At 40.8% G+C, this 16888-nt stretch overlaps 2 protein-coding genes across 2 annotated transcripts in view; one reads left to right on the top strand and one right to left on the bottom strand.

Annotated features, from left to right (window-relative positions):
- Positions 1-820: 820 nt before the first annotated feature.
- ptges (prostaglandin E synthase) lies at positions 821-3979 on the top strand. Its single transcript, XM_070924604.1, has 3 exons — positions 821-1006; positions 1103-1185; positions 2843-3979. Exons 1-3 carry the CDS (start codon positions 890-892, stop codon positions 3090-3092), a joined length of 450 nt encoding a protein of 149 aa, XP_070780705.1. The 5' UTR covers positions 821-889; the 3' UTR covers positions 3093-3979.
- Positions 3980-8902: 4923 nt separating this feature from the next.
- garnl3 (GTPase activating Rap/RanGAP domain like 3) overlaps positions 8903-16888 on the bottom strand; it is a 62555-nt gene continuing 54569 nt past the window's right edge. Inside the window, exons 26-31 of the mRNA XM_070924770.1 lie at positions 16092-16210; positions 15364-15499; positions 13139-13198; positions 10231-10449; positions 9765-9885; positions 8903-9670 (exon numbers count right to left, since the gene is read on the bottom strand). Coding sequence (XP_070780871.1) covers positions 9505-9670; positions 9765-9885; positions 10231-10449; positions 13139-13198; positions 15364-15499; positions 16092-16210 — 821 coding nt within the window. The 3' untranslated portion in view covers positions 8903-9504. The remainder of the gene's footprint in view (positions 9671-9764; positions 9886-10230; positions 10450-13138; positions 13199-15363; positions 15500-16091; positions 16211-16888) is intronic.

Below are 16888 nucleotides of genomic sequence, written 5' to 3'. Positions count from 1 at the left end.
TTGCCAACTGCATTACGCATCCCTCTTAGACATGATCTAAGATGTGGCAAGCGTTGTCAGATTTGATCACAAAATCCCAAAGTTTGTTATACGATATCTGTTAGTCCAGATTTACGTTTCCCTTTGTTGAAAGAAAGGATGTAAATGGAGACACTTTAAGTTACAAACTGATCCTCAACTGCATTCCTCTCTTTTACATGTGGCGAAGTACATTTACTCAAGTACAATTTTGAGGCACCTTTACTTTACTTGAGTATTCCCATTTTATGCTACTTTATACTTCAACTTCACTGCAGTTGAGCGGGGAATATTCGACTTTCTTACTCCACTGTCTGACAGCTGTAGTTACTTTTCATATTATCAAATGTTTTTTAAAATGTGCTCCACCTCTACCAGCTACAACAGTGAGATGCTGCTTATATAATAATACATCGGGAATAATCATTTGAAAATATAAAACAGGACAGCGCTGACATTTACTTGACTTTTGAAACTTTATCTATACTTAAGTAAGACTTACTTGTATTAGAGTATTTCTACAGCTACTTTTCTATTGCTACTTTTACTTACAAGTAAAAGATCAGAATAATTCTTCCACCGCTGCCTGTGTGGCTCTTTAAGTATCGCCTCGGGGAACCAATTTTGGCGTGCCAAGGTATTTCACCTTTCAGTCTGGGAATCACGGAATCATGAATGAAACATCCCGTGTCTTCCCTTTAACCTGTCATCATCATTTGGGTGAGTGGGTGGAGGCATCACCGACAGTAGCCTACAAAAAGCCTTCCCCCTCGGGCTCACTCTCACTTTTCCAGCAGCTTTACGCACGAACCGACCGCAGAGCTCCTCTTCGATTTCAATACAGCCCCGCTTTGGATAATTGAAACGAACCATGGCAGCCATGATAAGAAATGAAGTTTTCTCCTGTTTTGTTTTCTACGGCGTGCTTCTGGTGATAAAAATGTACACTGTGGCGATAATAACGGGACAAGTGAGGCTGCGTAAAAAGGTGAGTGACGATGAATCAGAGAGAAGCGCAGGAAAGCAACATAATCTCTGCTCCGGGAACTTTCACTGATCCTGTTCTTTTTTTCTTCCCTGAAAGGTTTTTGCTAACCCGGAGGACGCGCTGAGACACGGAGGTTTACAGTATCACAGACAGGATCCATATGTGGAAAGATGCCGGAGGTAAGAGAGCAGAGAGTTTGACACTGTCACGGCATGCTTTTACTTTGATACTCATTTACTTTTACTTTGTAAAAACCGAGACTACAATCATTACCAACTGGTATTTTGCAATTATCACTGTTACTGAGCATCCAGTAGTGGAGGAAGTATTCAGATTCACTATTTGAGTAAAAAGTACTACTACCATACTGTTAGAAATACTCAACTACAAGTAAAAGTCCTACTTAGAAAATGTTACTTAAGTAAAAAATATGTCAACAAAATGTACTTAAAATCATAAAGTGTAGTATTCAACTGGCCTGCAAGTGTTATACTACATTGGAAAGTAGCATTTTAGTAGTACAAGTTACTAGTTTTAAATATTTTATATATTGTTGGGTAGGTGAATCTATGACAATGCATCATATTTAAGCTCATCAAATGTAAAATTAAACCATAAATAAATGTAGTGGAGTAAAAAGTACTATATTTACCTCTGACTTGTAGCGGAGTAGAAATTCAAAGTGGCATGAAATGAAAATACTCAAGTACAAATACCCTAAAAAAGTACCTCAAATTTGCACTTACAGTACTTGAGTAAATGTATTTAGTTGCTCTACACCACTGATGGCATCATGCGTCCTGCACACTTCCTGCAGTTTCTATAATGCCGTTCTAAGTCGCTGTGTGTCTGATTAGTAACAGGTTACGTTCAAAAGTTAAAAGGTTAAATATTGAGTGTTCACAGGTTTTTGTAGAAGCTTCTTGGGTTTCTGTGGCTTGGCACTTTGCATCTTATAGACCTGTATGTGCCAAATAATAAAAACCCAATAAGACGAACTAATCTCACTTTGATATTTCCCGCCAATGTTGATTTTCCATTAGTTATCTAAGAACCGGGAAAGTTTTCCATTTAGATGCGAGTCAGTGAGATCATGTGATTTCCTCCATTGATTTTCAGCAGGAGTTGGCAGCCCGTAGGAGACGTGCTTCACTGCTTCGTTTTAACTTGTCAGAAAATGATCCGTGACAGCAGATGTTTTTTCTACTATTGTAAAAACTTTTCCTTCTGTTTTCCTGGATCATCCATGAACTTGTGACGGGAAACAACCCTGCATTGGCAGACAGCTGTAAACCCGATATATTATATGATTAACTAATGTTTGTGAGTTGCTACAACATGACATGATCAATTAGTCTGCAAGCATCATTGTTTTTATGAGCTGTTTCTGCCTGAACTTTTAACCGGGCCGGTTTCTTAGAATAATATTACTGAAAAGTTGAGCCCAGTGGGTGGAGAGGAAGCAGGGAATTAGTGTAGCTGATAAGTAGTGAGACTGGACAGCCAACAGGAGAAAGTCACTGCCGTTGTCTGGTGATGCAACTGAGATATGAAGGTCAGACTGAATTAAATAGACGAGTCACCTTTCTGAGACATTACAGAATCCACAGTGTTAGGTAAACAAGGATTTCTCAGCCTCCGGGAAGAGAAAACCATAATATAATCCAGATTTTGAATGAGTCACTGAAATGAGTGAGGAACACTTAAACTATGTCATCACCTCACTGCATCACAGGTAGCTAAGTCACAACATTACAAACTATTGAAAACGTATGTCTGTCTGTCTGTGTGTGTATGAACTCACATTTATATGTGTGTGACTTTTCCCTCCTACAGAGCTCATATTAACGACATTGAGAACATCCTCCCCTTCCTCTTCCTGGGTGCTATCTACTCCATGACTGGACCTTCACTGGCCGTGGCCCGCCTTCACTTCCTGGTCTTCTTCATGGGCCGTGTGCTGCACAGCATTGCCTACCTGTTTGCCCTGCGAGCACCAACCCGCTCTCTGGCCTACACCGTCGCACAGATACCTTGCGTCTCCATGGCTGTGCAGATCCTAATGGCAGTCGCAGCGTATGCCTAAATATCCAGAAATGAGGGACTGAGCTGGAGGTGGTATTCTGGCTTGAAGGATGGCGATTATGATCTGTGAAATGGGTCCGAAAAAAGCAAAAGTAGGAGGAGGAGGATACCCGAGAGGCCTCCTGGGAGGGAGAACATAACAGACAAGAATGTCAGTGACAGTGCAATATAAAGGTGTGTGATTACACCTTTGTCTGAGATTTTGTCAGTATTTTTATCGTTTTATTTACAACGTTGAACTGTGATAATGTCTTAAAAGTTATTTGAAGTTGACATCTTGTACTGTACTTAAGATGCAAATGAAGGTTGTTGCTTGTTTTTGTCTTTTTAAACCAGGTTTTGTTGAAATGACATGATGACGGACAGTTGTAGACATTTAGTTTGAGCCACTTGGGAATATTTTCCATCACTGCACTGTATGTTCATCCCTGCCCCCTTTTGTGTTTACACACAATACAGACCACCATTCATGCGGTGTTGTATTCTCCGTGGCTTCATCTTTCCTGTGTGGATATTCCATCTGTTGTGTTAACATTTGTTTGTGTGCTACGTTCAACAAAAGCATACTGGATCCTGGCATGATGACTGAGAATGTGTTGAGAGGTTTAATACCGCTTGATGCTCTTTTTTTTACTGAGTGAGTGAAACTGTCTCTCAAGGTCCTTTTTTAAGGAAGAAGAAAGGAATCCTAAAAACTGAGTTTGGACTGAGAATAAATCTCGCAAACAACCTGCAGAGAAAGAAAGAACAAATTGTGAAAGATGTTCTCTGATATGTAATATTTTAATGCTATCTGTGAAAACATATTTTGAGACTGTTTTTAAGTAATAATAATTTATTATTCAATTCAATATATACAGTGATTTTGTCTTGTAGGCAATAAAACAATTCATACATGCAACCAAGTTCACTTGAATGTGCGTTAATTCAATCATTTTAGTAGAGAGATCATTCTGTTGACTGGTCGTGCAGACACAGTGTGCTCTGGTGTTAACAGGGACAGGGCCCCACTTTGTGTGTGTGTGTGTATGTGTGTGAGAGTGAGGTGATCCAGAAGTCTGCAGCAAAGCGCCAGCATTCCTCCATGTGTTATGTAAGACCTTTGGCTGTGCTGTTTTCACGGTCGTATCCTGAGGGGCCGGGAGGGTGCTGTGAAGCCATATAGATGTACTGACAGACAGGAGAGCGCTCAGTCCTGTATTCATACTGAACATGATTACAGCATGTGTGGCCTGCATGTCAACGTTGTTGCATTATGAGTGAAATGTTTTCCCTTATATTATCATCTTTGGCTTGGTTATTTCTCATTCCTGTGTGACTTGTATTCGGCCCCAAGCAATAATTTCCCAGCCCCCTAGATGATGTATTCCCAGTGTCTTGGCCGGCTCAGACAGACACCAAAAAATGGACTTAAATTAACTGGTTTATTTAGAAAAAGCACAACTTAAATTGCAAAAAATATGAGATGTGGATGGCAGTAAAGTCAATAGTGTAAGTGAGTGGATGTGTGGGAAGTACAGTGTGTTGGTGGGTTGGTGGGGGGTAAAAATGCTAAAGGAACCAGACAAAGTACATGGAGAGAGTCTTGCCAAGAGGCCTAAGGTGGCAGCTTTTATAGTAACTGGTAGCACTGGGCTCAGGTGTTCCCAGTCAGCCTAGGTGGATGGTCCCGCCTACCAATTATAAGAACCTGCAAGAGAGGAGCAAACAGACCAGAGCGCCGTCACACCAGTGATCCCATTACCAGTGATTTTCCTACCCGTGATGACTAAACTTTGGATTTACAGAGATGGAAAGTTTCGTGATTATGCAGTTTTTATTCCAAACAGAATAAATGTAACAAACCCTGAGAAGGTGGGAGGATTGTAAAAGACTAATCCTTTGCTTTGAGCAAATGAGCATTAACAAAACATATGTTCTGGGTGAAACATAAAGCTAACGACATGCCAGGGACACAGGGGTGTGTCTATATCCTGTGTATGCGTCAGCGGTGTGGTCGTCTCAACCTGCCTGTATACCTTCAGGGTGAAAGGAAACCAGGCACATGTCCTCTTTCCTATACTCCTCACTTTTCCTGTCTTTGTCACTCTCGTTTTCAGCCATATACTCACCGGGTGAATGAGCTGCGTGGCCTGACTCACACACACACACACACACACACACACACACACACACAGTCACAGACTACGATGTAGTTAAATGTGTTAAGTAATCGTAAATGTAGTGCTACATGAAGACTCTTTTCCCTTCTTTTTTCATGCCAGATCAAATGGTGACTCTTACAAAAGCTCTGTTTTCTTTGCCCCTGGCTGGCCCCCGTATGTAGGATCGAGTGGCCTATTGTTCAGTGGGTGTAGGCTCGCCTCTGCCTCCTTCAATAAAAAAAAGAGAGAGCAGCCAGTGGCAGCACTTACTTTAACAGGTCAGAAACTAAGCCAAAAGTGCAGTTACAGCATTATTTATCGCCACCTCGTGGCCACAATCCGCACTAACTAACAGTGGTGGAAGAAGCAGTCAGAGCCTTTACTTAAAGTGGTTATCATTCATATGTTTATCAAAACAATGTATCAAATGATGATGTGAAAACAACACGTTTCTTGCAAGCAAATGTGCATTTGTATTGTATTTTTTTATACATATAGTATTGTCTTTTTTGGACTTTCTATTCTCTATATTCTGAAATGTATAGTTTACTTCTTTGAGCCTCAAAACAGTTACTTAAATAAAAACCTTTTAGTTTGGAGAGAAAATGTGACAGATGACTAGTGACAGGGATCAGCAGCTTTTTTTGTCAAAGGAAAAAGGCTGAAGTTGGGATCCACTGGTTTAATCTTCAACAATGTGTTGCATTCTATAAACTTAACATGTTTTATTCTGTAAAAACCTGAAAAGAATATATATACAGCCGTAAATGACTAATAATACAAAACAATAATAACTTGAGTAAATGTATTTAACTACTTTCCACCACTGCTAATTAACAATCACATGGTTCAAAGTTCAGAGAGAACTAATTGTGCGTCCTCCTGCATAATCACACCTGAACTCCTCATTAGCCTTAATGGCAGCACAGGTGGTACTTAGCAAGACCTTTGACTTTCCAGTTTTGTTTTTGTATAATTACAGCAAATACCACTGGATAGGCCCGCCAGTGCCTGAAAAGTTATCTGTAAATTTTTAAAATCAGTGTCTGGTGATGCGAGGAGTGGTGAAGTAAGACGTTGCTTCTTTGTTATTTAAATCCTGGCCGCAGAAAGACATTTTACTAACACCATTAAACTGGGCATTGCAGCGCCTGGTTGCACCAAACACCTCTTCAGCCGTTTAACAGTACTTCAAAACATCGACCTGTGTGAGCTGCTCACACCTAAACAGCAGCTCTGTACAGTATTCAGCATTTCCTGTGTAAGATATATGATTAGAAAAATAGAAAAAAAAGTTCAAACAACAATAAAAAAATAGCCAAACAGGACAAATTTCATAAATATTTATTACATATCAATGAACAGAATCGACTACTTTCACAGCAGTGGTCTACAGCACTTGTTTAAAATAATTGCTCAAATAATATTAATAATAATAATAATAATAATAATAATATAGTTCAGTTTCATTTGAGGCCACATTTGATACACAAACATTTACAAGTAGTACTTGGCATTAAAAACAATGGCGATACAATATTTTAAGACACTTGGTGTTTTTTTTGTTAATTTTCTTTCATTTTGATATCACAGAGAGGTTTCAGCAACAGTCTAAACAGTAAATATAGATTCAAATACAAAACAAAACAAAACAAAACAGTGAAAATGCCAAGGGGAGGTAGGAACAAAGAGTACTCGACAGAAATACAGGAGAAATAGGAACGTCATAAGTGGGAGAAGCGGTGTTACAAACTGTAACTGTATCCCACAGTCACCCACACTCATTCAGAGTAATAAACTCTGAAGTAGAGTTCCTTTGTAAAAATCCTCTTCTTCTTCTTCTTCCCTTTTAGTTTTTCAGAGTGTTCACTGTGTTATAGTGTTGGAGGGGTTCACACTGAGACAGGCAAGGCGTGAGGGGAAAGGAGGAGGAGGAGGAGGAGGAGGTGGAGGCTCATGCAAGATCTGAAGGCTGCTGTGTTGTGAAGCCACCACATAGAGGCGCTCTCATACCTACATTAGCATAGTCAGAACCACAGCTCCCAGTTTGTTGCCCTGCGTATCAGTGGATCCTTAAAGCTTCCTCTTTTGGTTTTACTGACTGTCTAGTGTTCATGACTCAGAACATTTTCCCTGTTTCATGTTAGCTTGATCTGATCTCACTTCCTCGGTGCTCATTACGAAGAAAAAGTATATCTATACTGTCTTTTCTGAAGAAATTGTGGTAGGATTGCCGGCTACTGAAAAGCTGACGCTGAGCTGTAATGCTTCATGTGTTTGTGTGTGTGGGTCTATGTGTGTTTACTAAAACTAAAATTTGTGTTTGGCTGCCTTAAAGCCCTCTGTGAGATACAGTGTGTGGCAGGCGTTTCACAGACATGTCAGTCAATTTTAAACATTTAAACATGCATGCATGTGTCTCTTCTAAGGATGACCAGTTAAAGTTACGACTGCCAATAACTGCTGTCAGAGTCTGACCAGGAACCTATAAGTTTAGTTAAGGACGAGTCGGATAATTGATCAGTAAATTAAACTATGTGCAGGTGTGTTGGCTTTCAAGATGTGGGTAGCTATTTTTCCAAGGGACACATGGTGATATGAAAAAGAAAACGAAAACTGGAGTGTCGCCAGTGTCCGGTGAATTGGCCCATAAGTTATAGCTGCACCCCTGCACCAGGTGTCCCAGCTGTAAATCAGTCTTTTACTGGACATCAGGAATAAAAACCTCTGTGGCTTAAAATTATAGAAAACATTTTGTTTTAAAGTCAGTCAGTACTGAATCCATAATGTCCATTTTTTTATGCTTTTCAGTTTCAGTTTTCATGGACAATTATTTTAGTTTTGAAACTTTAGTTTTAGTTTACTCTTGGTGTTAATTTTAGTTGGGAAAAGGCAACAATATCCTAAAAGTACAAGTATCTGTATTTTTCTTTATGTATTTGAAATGGGTTACTGTGCGCTATAAACAATACATTTCATTTTAAGAAAATTCTACATTAATGTTTCAATAATTGGGAACACTTCAAATTTCATTAGCTTTCTGCACATTCCACATACAGAAAAATACAAAAAAATATATATATTCACACTCTGAGTGTAGTTATGATTCAAGATAGTTTTGGTATGTTTTTTTGACAAAATTCTGCTTTTATCATTTAAATTTATGACAAAACCGTATTTTAACTTCAGTTTTGTCCTTTTAACATCTGCACTCTTTCTGTCGCCTCAGGTTGTGGTTAGCTTTATGCTGCTATGTTTGGTATGACGTCGCAGACCTCATGGTTTCCAAAGAAGCTATTTTTTTTTGGCGCAGAAGACACAACACTTGTAGCAAAGGCAGGTCATGCAGATTTAAGGGGTAAAATGTTGAGCGCATGTGGTTTTCAGAGAGTGCCTCCAGTAAGTGAATTTATCCAAAGTAAATGGAGTTGTGGGTCACCATAGTTATCTAATGTGAACTACAATCATGGCTGCTACTGTCAGACACCAGAATACAGTGGCTGTTATAGGTGTAGTTGTGTAGTTCAGTGGAGGATGCTGGGAAATGGCACTTGTGGGAGACTTTGCCTCCAGCCCTGTCTACCTGTATACTGTGAATTAGGAGAGGAATAAGGACTAATATGTGCAGAGAGCATAAAACATCATACTTTTACTAAATATGGGAATAAAATGGATTTTTATAATATATCTATAAATATGCATCACAGGCATGACAGGCATACACGCCTGTCACTGTGTCTGCATTTTCATGTATAAACAGATGTACACATACATATGCATATCATACAACAATTCAAAGTGGATTGGAAATAATCACATAATATACAACACATATTAAGCTCTACCAACTTCAGAGGGCATTGTGAACGAGATTTTTTGTCGTGCCTCGGTGCGCAGATTTACATTCAGTTTGTGGTTTGGGATCAAACCGTTCTTATCTCAAGGCTGTTGCAGAACTCTGAATAAACCACGGCATCTTACACAACCTCATCGCCTCTTTGGGTTATTTGCTGCGGGGCAACACAAACACCCAACACACATTGGCTGAGGGACTGCTCGTGAAAACAAACACGCACACGGACACATCTTCTAACTCCCACTGCACCCATCTTGTCCGATGAATGGGGAGACCCAAGATACAGGGATATAAACAAACAAGAAAAAAGGAATTCAACAAACGACAAATTAAAAGCAAAACCAACCAAAACAATAAAATAATAGTGACAGTACAGGAGTGGGTGGGCAGAGAAGTGCACGATGGGATTGTCTTCACTTTAGGTCCAGGACGTCTTCTTCAAAGGACGTGGAGAGGGCGAACGCGCTGGCGAGAGGCGGGCTCTCCGCTCGCAGCACCACCTTCTCTGGCTCGGCCTCCGAACTGGACGAACAGTGCAGCTGGACGTCCAGGTCTGTTTCAACAGACTCTGAGGCTAACCTGTTGTGCACAGATAGATATGACTCCAGCTCATACAACATTATGCAACTGTTAAATGTACAATGCTGCCGCTGTTGAAATCTGTTACTGTCACCTGTCACTGTTCGTTGACGTCAGTGCTCGTGCTTTGGGCTCTTCCTCAGTGTTCTTCTTGCTCATCTTCCTCTGTTTGACTGTTCCACTGTCTGACTTCCCACTTGGTTCCTCTGTCAAGCCTTCGTTGGTATGAAGTAACAGAAAATGTACACGAGTTAAAGGAATGGTTCAACATTTGGGAAATACGCTTATTATTAGCTTAGCTTAGAGATAGAAACAGCTAGCCTGGCCGAAGGTGACAAAATCCAGCTACCAGAACTTCTAAAACTCAATAATTAACACTTTATATCTCATTTGTTTAATCTGTAAAAGACAAAGCATAAAAACAACAATTTGTGGTTTTACGGGGTGTTATGCACCGGACTACGTTTTTGCTCCACTGCTTCCTGACTAAGAAAGCTTACAACATGTTCCACATAACGCTGTCTTTAATATATTCAAACAATGTAAATGTGTTATTTTACCGAGCAGCTCTTTCCGTGTGCGGCTGGCTATCTCTTTGATCTCCATGCGGGACAGGGAAAGTGAGTGTGTGGCAGAGATGAGGGGAGTCGGGGTCACCATGGCGGGGGCCGGCACCGTCAGCACCTTGTTGACCAGAGGGGACTTAAGGGGTCTTTCAATGCTGCGGCCCACCAAGTTACACAGAGGGATCTTGAACATGTGCTTACATGCTGATTCACCTGTTGAGGAAGAAACCCAGAGGGAGAGAAGGATGGAAAAAGCAGCGGGTAAAGTCAGAAAGAAGGAAGGAGGCGGGTGACAAGAGGAGACATGAAACAAGAAATAAAGAGAGCAAAGATGGGAACAGATATAAAGGGAGAGGAATGTGTGGCAGTTAATGAGAAATGTATGAAACTCCTGGCCTGAAGCACTAAAGTGTTTTTGCATGTTTTAGCTCATTAGCTGCATGAATTCATGTGTATTTAAAGCATAACATATCTTTTTAGACTTTCCACGCAGCCACTGAACATTGTGTCATACTTTGGTATTACTGTTGGTAATGCAATTGGGAATAGTGACTATTTTTTGAACTAGAGAATTATGCTTATTTGACTTCTTGCCAGGAGTTCGATAGAGGAGATAAATATCACCCTCATGTCTGTCCAGTAAATATGGAGCTAAAGCCTGCATGAGGTTAGCTTAGCATAGCATAAAGATGGGAAGCATGGGGAAACAGCCAGCCTGACTCTGTCCAAAGGTTAAAATATCTAAAAAATCCGTCCCGTTTCTCCCTGCTTCTTTATGCTAAGCTAAGCTAACTGCCTGCTGCCTTCTTAAATATCTTCATGTTAACTGGACAGACATGAGAGTGGTATCGTTCTTCTCATGTAATCCCTGACAACAATGCTAATAAGCATATTTCCCAAATGTCGAACTGTTCCTTTGAAACCCTCTTGGTGGTGCATTCAAGGACCCTCTAACATTCGTCTGACTAAAGCATTGCTCTCATGTGCTGTATCGATGGAAAATCAAACTCACAACACAAACAACAAACAAACATTCTGTAGATGTTGTTAAAAGCATAATGTGAAGTGCTCATTTCCTGTATTTAAGAAGAGTCCTTGAATGCACCAATAGAGACAATTTTTGAAACAGACACTGCTTGCAACAGCATTTTCTTACAAAGTTTTAACAAAAATAAAGGTGACCATGTGTTTATTGTGATTGATAACTACCCTCAAGCAAGTTTCAAGCGTCTGCAAGTGGATTTTCATAGCACAGGAATATGAATGGTAATCAACAGCTGCCTAGAATGTAAGAAATAAACCTAAAAACTTGTAATGTTGATACATATATGTGATTGGTATGAACTAAAATATGCAAAATTACTTTTTTGTGACTTTATATACTCAACCTCGCACTGTCAAGTCTGGAGGTTGACGAGCTGATACACCAGAACCAAACCTCCATATTCAAATGAATACACTCTAAAGTGATTAATAGTCCTATTTACTGAAACAGCGTGTGATCTTAAAATTAATCATCCTTACTACAGAGAGCTAATGTAATATAACTGTTTGGCTGTAGCCATTTATAGCAGACCATCCATTATTCAGCAGAGACTACAAACGCTTAAAGTCTGTTTGGGCCACATTAAATAAATGTTTGGAGTTTTACAAATGGCACGAGCTGCAGTGTGCCAACCTGCAGTGCCCAATTGTGCCATGAGGGAGCAGTATTGCAATTCAGCAGCCACACTCTACTCCATGGAGGACGGCTGTTAGTAACATGGAGGAGACTGAATTAATGTGGAGGCTAGGCTGCACAAAGAGGACCGTCTCATCTGAAATGTCAGCGGGTGAGAGGTGAGTACAGAGCCACGGAGAAAAATAGAGGGTCACTGCTGATGTTTGACAGGTACACTGTGTTAGTGTTGTTAAGAGATCCTCTCTCCTGTACCTGCGCTGTCATACAGCAAAAAATTGCAATAAACCAAAATGCGGGAAAAGCATGCAGTTATTTGGAATATATAGTCACAGAGATCAATATATTCCTCATGCGTTTCTGGACCAGGGGAAGTGTCACACTCCATCACACTGGCTAATTAATTAAATGGAAATATTAGGGTTTTCAGCACTAATTGAAGTCAAATTATCCAGAGCAGAGAGAGCAGAGCTTTGCTGCAGGTCTTTGGCGTGTGTTTAAGCCAGTGGAGGGAGGTGGCGGGTAGCAGCCACATCAGTAACAGCATCTTGTTCACATTACTGATGCGATTACATCAGATGAAACCCTCCCCAAGGAGCAGATACGGCAGGCGTACAGGCAGTTAGAGGATGGATTTTTGTCAGCACCCCTTCCACCTTTCTCCCCCTTCTTCAGCATCCCCCTCCCTCTGCTATACACCCCCCGCCCCTCAGATTGTGGCACCGCTGTTTGGACTACCACTTTGGATCGAAGAGAGGGCTGACAAAAGTCTCCATGGCGACAGTGCAATCTGTAAATCATGCTGCGGCAGACGTGTCTTCTCCTTCCCTCTTTCCCTTTTCTCCATCCTTCTCTCCCAACCTCCTGCTTGTACACAACCCCTCCCTTTTCTCTCACACTCATGCATCTCCTCCTCTCTTTCCCCCTGTAATTTTAAAACCCCATTCCGCCTTGATCGACGTTATCTCCCCGACCTCACTTTTTACTTTACACTATATCACCCCCCCCCACTCTTCTCCTCGCACTAATGCTTTAATTAGTTGAGACAGAAAGGGGGGGATGGGGAAGACATAATGTTCACTTAACATTCAACCAACGTTCAAATCAACATGCCGCCTTGGAGCAGACAGGGTGATACACTCTAGGAGCGTGTGCATGTTAGTGGGGCAGCGTTATGAGCGTTTTCATGAACTGAGGACGAGTTGTGGGAGAATCCTGCAGTACCTTCGGCATCCTTAGACATGTACAGGGAAAGCTTGGTACCATAGGGGATCCGTATAGAATCTGAACCAGGGATGAAGAAGAGGGTTACACAAACTGAACACACACAGTAACATACATTTAGGCACACACACACACACACACACACACAAACAAACAGTAGGTTCTCTGTTGTGGTGTACGACTCCCAGTGATGCAGAATAATATGTATAAGCAGCTAAAACAGGAAAGAAAATGAGAATCCCTTCGAGAGAAATGATTACCCGAACCAGCCTAAAAGCATAAAGCCCGTCCTCGGCTAATTGCAGCAGCGACGGCCAAACCTTCCTCCCTGTTAGCCTTAATGGGACCCGCTCCCCTCAGGAAAACAGAGGAAATCTGCCTTGATGGTGCAGCAGGAGCCACACAACCAGGACATTTTAATAATTGTTTTCCTCAAGCCTCGTCCTCCACCGCAGCCGCCAGAACTACATGGACGCATCTGAGGAGGACTTTGTGACCCTTTTGACAGCTAGAAAGTCTAATGAACAATGAGAAGTTGCCATTGCCTTGATCCATCAGCCTGTTAGCTCACGCTGAATGACAAACCTGTATGTCATTAACAACATTAACGACAGCTGTGCATCACAAATATGCCCCATTTTCAGACAGTTGTATCAATCTGAAAGAGGTCAGCTGTGTGGGGAGGGGGGACTCTGAATGGTCAAATACACAATGAAAGATGGAGGGAGTGAAAGTGGGCTGGAAGGTGGGAGGGAGGGGCTTGTATTGATCCTCAATCATCCTTGAAAGCATTCTCTGCCTCTGAGGACACTTATTGTGTCCCTTGAATGGTGGTGGTGGTGGTGGTGGTGGTGGTGGGAGGTATGTCGGTGATTAGTCTGTTCCTTTTTTTGTAATTTGTGGTTTGTAAGAATTTAAAGGATCATAACGATGCTTTTGAATGTTTTAGCCCTTTAACCACAAATTACATTACATTTACTGCCATTAACAACTGTTTTCCATATTGTTCATTTTTTTGTTCATGTTGCAACCATAGGTGTCCATTCATTTAAATATTGTATGAAAATCAAGAGACAAGTAATCGATCACAATAGACATTTTGTTGTCTTGTTTTTTGTCATGTTATCATTAAAGCATTAAAGTTGAATTATATGGATCACTGTTTTGAAAACTGGTGTGTTCGAGGATGCTCCAAAATCTGAGAGTTGCCTGCCCAACAGCAATCCTTTGAAAGGATGAGTCTGGTGAAATTCTATATTTTTCTTATTATGAACAAATCTCATGAAAAGACCAAAACCAATAATGAATTGATCCAACTAACGTAACATAAAGTATTGCCTGCATAACCAAAGCCTGATATGGCTTATTCCTCTGTGCCACAGTCTTCCATTGTTGTCCCTAAAACTAAACTAAACTAAAACTATTGACACATCAATGAGCCACACCGTTATGCTGGGTGACATGTTCGGTCATTATAATCAACAACGGCTACTGTGGTTTATTTTGAGTCAATCCCACATTCACCGTCCTGAATAACTTCTTACTCTGAGCAGTGTGGTTCTGCATGAACACAAACTTTTCTGCCAAAGTTTTCACATGAGAGGTTTCTACATCTCCATTTTTTCTCTGCTTTCTTTTCTTTCTTTTTTTTATTTTTTATTTTTTACTAAATTCTAACCTTGATTGTTGCTTATTTAGCCATTAATATGTATTCTTACAGAAAATTAGTTAGTTAAGCAAGTTAATTTTCATATTGTAAATGGGAGCAAATGGCTGCCTGGCTGGAGATTAATCAGAAATCTTTGGAAAATGGTCAGCTATTATGTTAACAAGATTTGTAGGTAATGAGTTAAAATATTTAACTATCATTAGGGTTATATAAGTTAAAGTAAAAAAAGGACTTTTTCATATTTGCCATAAGATTAAATTGTGTAATTAACATACAGTGAGAAAGGATGAGGTAATAATGATGGGAGAGATCAATGCAATTAAATATCTTGCCCTAGAAAACTACAACATGGTTCAACGGTGAGAGAGAAAGAACTGCTGTTGCTTCAATGAAGCGTTCTGCTGAGACACGTTTATGTAAATGGTTCTGGAGCTCTAGGCTTACACAGCAGCATCCAAAGTCAAACAGGTCTGCAGGCAACATTGACATTTGAAAACCTTTAGTAGCGAAGCACTAATATCAACATCCTCTGGAGGTCTCGCTGTGCGGGGCTTACCATCACCGAGCGGCGAAGGGAACACGGGCATCTCGTAGCCGGTGGGCGTCTGCGGGGAACTCTGGGAACTGGTGTCTCTCGAACTGCAGTTGGAGGCTGAGCTCACCGGAGCCGACGAAACAAAGTAGATGTCCGACTGTGGGTGGAAAAACAGAAAGACACAGAGGAAATGAGATCCAGAGACAGATGCAGAGACACGGCGAACATGTAAAGATGCCGGGAAATATTGAGAGGAAAAGGGGACAGAAAGGAAGAAAGAGGCAGAGAGTGAAACATGGAGAGAGAAAAGGAAAAAACAAAGAGATCATATGAGGACAGAGGAGGAAAAAGTATTAGTTTTATTCCAGGTGCACTGTGGTCTGCTTTAAATTATCTATGTGTATGAATTATGGGTGCATTATTGCTTTGTAGCCATGCAGATTGCCAGCCATATTTCCCACCAGGGTAATAAAGATTGATTGAAATGAGAGAGCTGAGACAGCTACTTCTATAGACAGCAAACTTCTAGAGTGGGGACTTCTATCACTGAAAACACTCACAAGCTTAAAGGGCTCTTGCTATGGTGAATTATAGTGCATTTCTACAACGTAATTACCTAACCTCTGACCGGTTTTGGACATAAAACAATAACATGTAAATGAAATAAATGATTTACAAAGTTGTTTACATTGTTGACAAAAGCAGGGCACGGACATGATACTGTGTTATGACCTGACAATCATACTGACCCGTGAAGCAGCCAACTGTAGCTCTGGGACCACTGCTGTGTACACAAGGTTGCCATTGACCACCAGTCGGATCTCTATGGAGTCCGTTGTGAAGGCCAGGATGTAAGGAAATGCACAAACTGCAAAGACAACATAAAACCAGCAGCAAATGATGAAGATTTCACCAAGTTTGACTGGACAACAACCTAAACGTTTTAAAATTTGCTCAACTGCCCAACTCCCACAATACAAGACATTTGATAGTTTCACCCAGAATGGCATTTTGAAATGCCATCATTAGCCGATAATATATGCAGAAAAATGAGAGAGACAGAAATCCGGCTGAGCGTCTCTCCAAGGGGCTCTAGACGCTTCCTCTCTCCTCTGTTTGATGTGAAATGTACAACAAAGGTGAGAGCAAACTGCGGCACAGCATGGAGGACAGTGCCGACAAGTAAAATAAAATTCTGTAAAATCCTCAAACAAACCATCTGACTGCACAGAGCTGGTTTAACAATACGCCTTGGTTGATTGGACTGGGTGAAACTACTGAGACTGAATATGGGAGAGATGGTTCTGTCCAATCTATTGTTACATTTGTAGACTCAAATATCAAAACTTTCTTGACCACTTGGGGGCAGCGCAACAAGCTTTAAACACAACATTGACATTATAACCTTATAATGTTCATATGGTGGACATGTTAGCAAACATTTTCCTATCTACACATCCAGCAGACACATTAGCGTTCAGGAGTGGAGTTGTGTTTCCAATATTCACCCTCCTTTTAGCTCTGCTTGGTCTCCACTAACTCCTGA

The sequence above is a fragment of the Enoplosus armatus genome, chromosome 18, assembly GCF_043641665.1.
Source record: "Enoplosus armatus isolate fEnoArm2 chromosome 18, fEnoArm2.hap1, whole genome shotgun sequence".
NCBI lineage: Eukaryota > Metazoa > Chordata > Actinopteri > Centrarchiformes > Enoplosidae > Enoplosus > Enoplosus armatus.
This window is presented reverse-complemented; position numbering and strand designations above follow the sequence as displayed.